Source organism: Nicotiana attenuata, chromosome 5, assembly GCF_001879085.1.
Source record: "Nicotiana attenuata strain UT chromosome 5, NIATTr2, whole genome shotgun sequence".
NCBI classification, from domain to species: domain Eukaryota; kingdom Viridiplantae; phylum Streptophyta; class Magnoliopsida; order Solanales; family Solanaceae; genus Nicotiana; species Nicotiana attenuata.
Window position 1 is genome coordinate 34975425 of NC_031993.1, and position 3987 is coordinate 34979411.

Sequence of the window (3987 nt, forward strand, 5' to 3'; positions counted from 1 at the left end):
AACGCTCCAATCATTAGTCATCTAGGATATGAAACAGAGGATTTCACTTTCTTACAAAATAATTATATCATCATACAATATCAATTATACCTTGTAAGACCTAGTCAATAAAATCCTACACCTCTATTATTGAATTTATAATACAACAACATGTCTATTTACTAATAGCCAATGCGTAAACCTATTATATCACAAGTATTTAATTATGGAGACCTTAGGGAGTCACCCGCACCACCATTGAATTAAAAACGAATTAAAATTATTAAAAAATATTTTCCAGAAAGTAGAAAAACGTCCAAAACATAGTCCAAACGGCCTCAAAACGCCGAAAAACACCATGACTTACTGCTAAAGCGATGAGTTTTTCTCACCACGTTGTTCTCGATGGACCCACCAATTTTTAGCGCAATCAGAGTCCGTCAAGTTTGCTGACCTCCGAGAATACCGGCAATTCGGTCAAAATCAAGTTTTGCGTTTTTCTAGGGTTTACCAAAAAAATATCCAGATTATCCCAATCAAATATCAATAAAAAAACAGATATCTCATGATTACAAGAATAATCCAAATTTTTTGCACAGTTAATTCACAAAATAGCAGTGCAGTTTTTCAGAAAACCACATATACATGTAATTAAAAAACGCACATAAACACGATATTCTTGTTTCATGAAAAATATGTTATCTAATTAGATGTGAGTGGGCTCTGATACCAATTGATAGATTATAATAAGCAGCGGAAGCAATCCCATTCAAAATCACATGTAATCTAGACAACTAGCATAAAAGGGATTTCACGGGTTACCTCTTGAAGCGTGAAAAAAGCTCCTTTATCACGTGAGCCTCCAATTTCACAGCAACTCAATGAATTCTCCACCACTCGCACGATCACGATCTCCGAACGTTCCACGGTCTTCTACTGTGTTACCCAAATCATACCCGGAAAACAGGAATTTCGTGTGGGCGAAATTTCTAGGAAAATATGACTGAAAATTTTGGCCACCATGTACTACTCCCTCTAGGTGGAAAATCTTATGTATTTATAGCACAAGTTTTAAGGATTAAAACTCTTTTCCAAAACCTGTTGGGTTTTCTTTTCCACCAGAAAAGGATTCCTTTATTTCCTATTATTTAGGCATAGTAGGGACCATTTAATTAACAAGGCTCCAATTATGGAATTAATTTCTAATTTTTGAAATTAATATCTACAATAGTTAATTATGAATTATTCCACTAAAAATTCGTAATTGCACTCCTTATTCAATTTCGAAATTCATCCATTACATCTTATTTAACTCCCCATGTTAAGATTCAGATACTAATCAATTAAATTAAATTACTGACGATTTAATTTATTGATTATTTCCTTTAACTTTCGCTTAACTTATTTCATGTGCCGGATACAAAATCCACCGGCCGGGTTTACACATGAAAACTTATAAGCTTCATAAAGGTGTATCATCAATATCTAAATCGAGACATGGATTCCATCAACTAACTATTACTTTGCCAATGTACATTATTATTATACAATTTACCAGGCATATTGATCCACGAAAGAATTTTGCCTTTTAATAAATCAAAACAAAAATAATGTACACAGCTAATAACAATTATATCAAGATTAAGAGTATAAATACATTTAATGGCTAGAGAGTTTATTTTATTAAGTTATTATAAAATACTTATCTCTACTTGGTCTGTTCAATACATACAAAATGTACTAGCACAAGAAGTTGGAATTAAACCATTGCCATAATCAAGATTAATTATATTTAATCTTGTGCTACAATCATCCATGATGGTTTGTCCAATTCCATCGTTAGATTGTGAACTCAAACTTTATACTTATAAGAACCGATGATTTAGTCTTCCGTGTATAAGCTAAACTCTATATACTAAATCATCTACTATATACGCAAAGGACAAAGACTAATATATAATCTATTTAAAACTTTATTAAAATTGAATAAATAATTATTCCATAATAAATACTATATGTAAACCAAATCCATGGTTAATAATATATATCTCAACAATTTCATGGGTGGTCATTCAACTTCGTGTTTTGGGTAATGAACACAAAGTTAAATGATTTTTACGGTGTAGAATCCTCCCGCCCATCTTTCTGATTTGTTATATGGTGTCACCCACAGTTGATACATTGTATATACTGCTCGAAGTTGAGGGCAGTCATCGTACGATAGCAAAGACATGGCTGATCGACTAGGTGTTAATCGACAAGATACATCATTTCCAATCTTTTTGTTTTCTTATTTGGATTTACAATCAACAATTCAGCTGGTTCAAGTCCCATTTGTGTCTTACCATCAAAGTGTCTTTTGGGTAATGAACATAAAATTGAATGACTTTTACGTAACAAAATATGAAAAATAACTTTTGGATAATAAACACAAAGTTGAATGACCACCCATAAAATTTACTCCAAATACTTTTTTTCAACTTCAACCTTTATTAAGTTCTCATTATTTTCAAATTTCAACCAATAAAAACAAACAGGAGCTAGCTTCCAACATTGAGTTGCAAGTTTAGTCTTTTTCTCTCTCTCTAGAATGAACTTTTCTCTCAGCCATAGCTGAAAATGACGAGGAAATCGAAGACTAGAGGGGAAGGGTTGAACATGCAGGAGACAAATCTAAGTAATGTGATCGAAACAAGGGGAATTCTGCAATCAACTGATGCTAAGAAAACTCGAAGCCTCAATGTACTGCAAGGAATACAGCCATTAGACCTGAGCCAATCGCCTACCAACGGAACAGTAGCTAGAAACAATGGGGGCAAGAAACAGGATGAGAAACGCAATTCATGGGCAGATAAGGAGGAGGAAGAAGCGGAAAAGCTAAAGGTTGCAGGGGAAACAAGCCCTAAGTCATGGAGCAAAATTGTAGCCAGTCCAATTTATGAAGGATTGGACCTAACTCCTCAACACCAGAATAGCTCGAATGTGAAGATTACTATGGAGGATATAAAGGAGGAAATCGATTACTGGAGCACAGCAATGGTATGTTTTGTACTGGGTTCTAATCCTCCCCAGTCAGTGATGGAAGGGTATTTCCAAAGGATCTGGGGATCGTTGGGAATTGACATTGTAGCACAGGCTAATAGAGGTGTGTTTGTGGTGAGATTCCATAGCTGTGAAAGCAAAATCAAAGTGATCAAAGATGGAGTCCAGATGTTCGACAGAAAGCCAGTGGTGGTAAAACCTTGGAATCCTGATATAGACTTGAAAAAAGAATCAGTAGACTTGATCCCAATGTGGATTAGGTTTATTGGATTGGATATTAAATATTGGGGGCAAGCTGCACTCACAAAATTGGCAGGGCTAGTAGGAAAACCATTGAAGGCTGATCGTGCTACAACACAGAAGGAGAGGCTGACTTTTGCAAGAGTTTTGGTGGAGGTTAAACCTCACCAGAGTTATCCTAACACTATCATGTTTGAGGATGAAAAATGCAGAATAGTGGAGCAGGAGGTTTTCTATGAACGGAAGCCAACTTTGTGTGTGAAATGCAAGAATTTTGGGCATGAAATGAATAAATGCAGGAGATTCATCAAAGAGGAGAAAGAGAAACAAACTAGCAAGAAGACTGGTAATGAACCAAGCATAGAGGATCAGCAACAAAAGGAAAAGCAGGAGGGTAAGGAGCAATGCAAAAATGTGCAGGTAGCACAACAGGAGCAGGGGCAGATAGCTAGAAGCAATAAGGAGAATGAAGGAGCCACAAAAACAAATGATGTGGCAACAACATCAAGGAGTTGGCAGAATATAGTGAGAGGGAAAATATGGGAAAGGAAGCAACAAGGGGACATAAGAACAGGGAATCCCTTTGCCACATTAGGTGAACAACAACAGGAGAACACAGAAGAAAACAGCAGGAAGGGGGAGGAGATTATAACAGAAAAAAGAAAAGGGAGTGAGATGGCCCTGGGAAAAGGGCAGGATGGGGGCAACCCCTCATCCAATGGATAG

General features: G+C 36.0%; 1 protein-coding gene across 1 annotated transcript; it reads left to right on the plus strand.

Annotated features, from left to right (window-relative positions):
• LOC109226117 lies at window positions 2599-3987 on the plus strand. The gene has a single exon (XM_019390920.1). It carries the CDS (start codon window positions 2599-2601, stop codon window positions 3985-3987), a length of 1389 nt encoding a protein of 462 aa, XP_019246465.1.

Coding starts and splice junctions, on each gene's coding strand:
- LOC109226117 (XM_019390920.1), top strand. CDS start 2,599: ATGACGAGGAAATCGAAGACTAGAGGGGAAGGGTTGAACATGCAGGAG.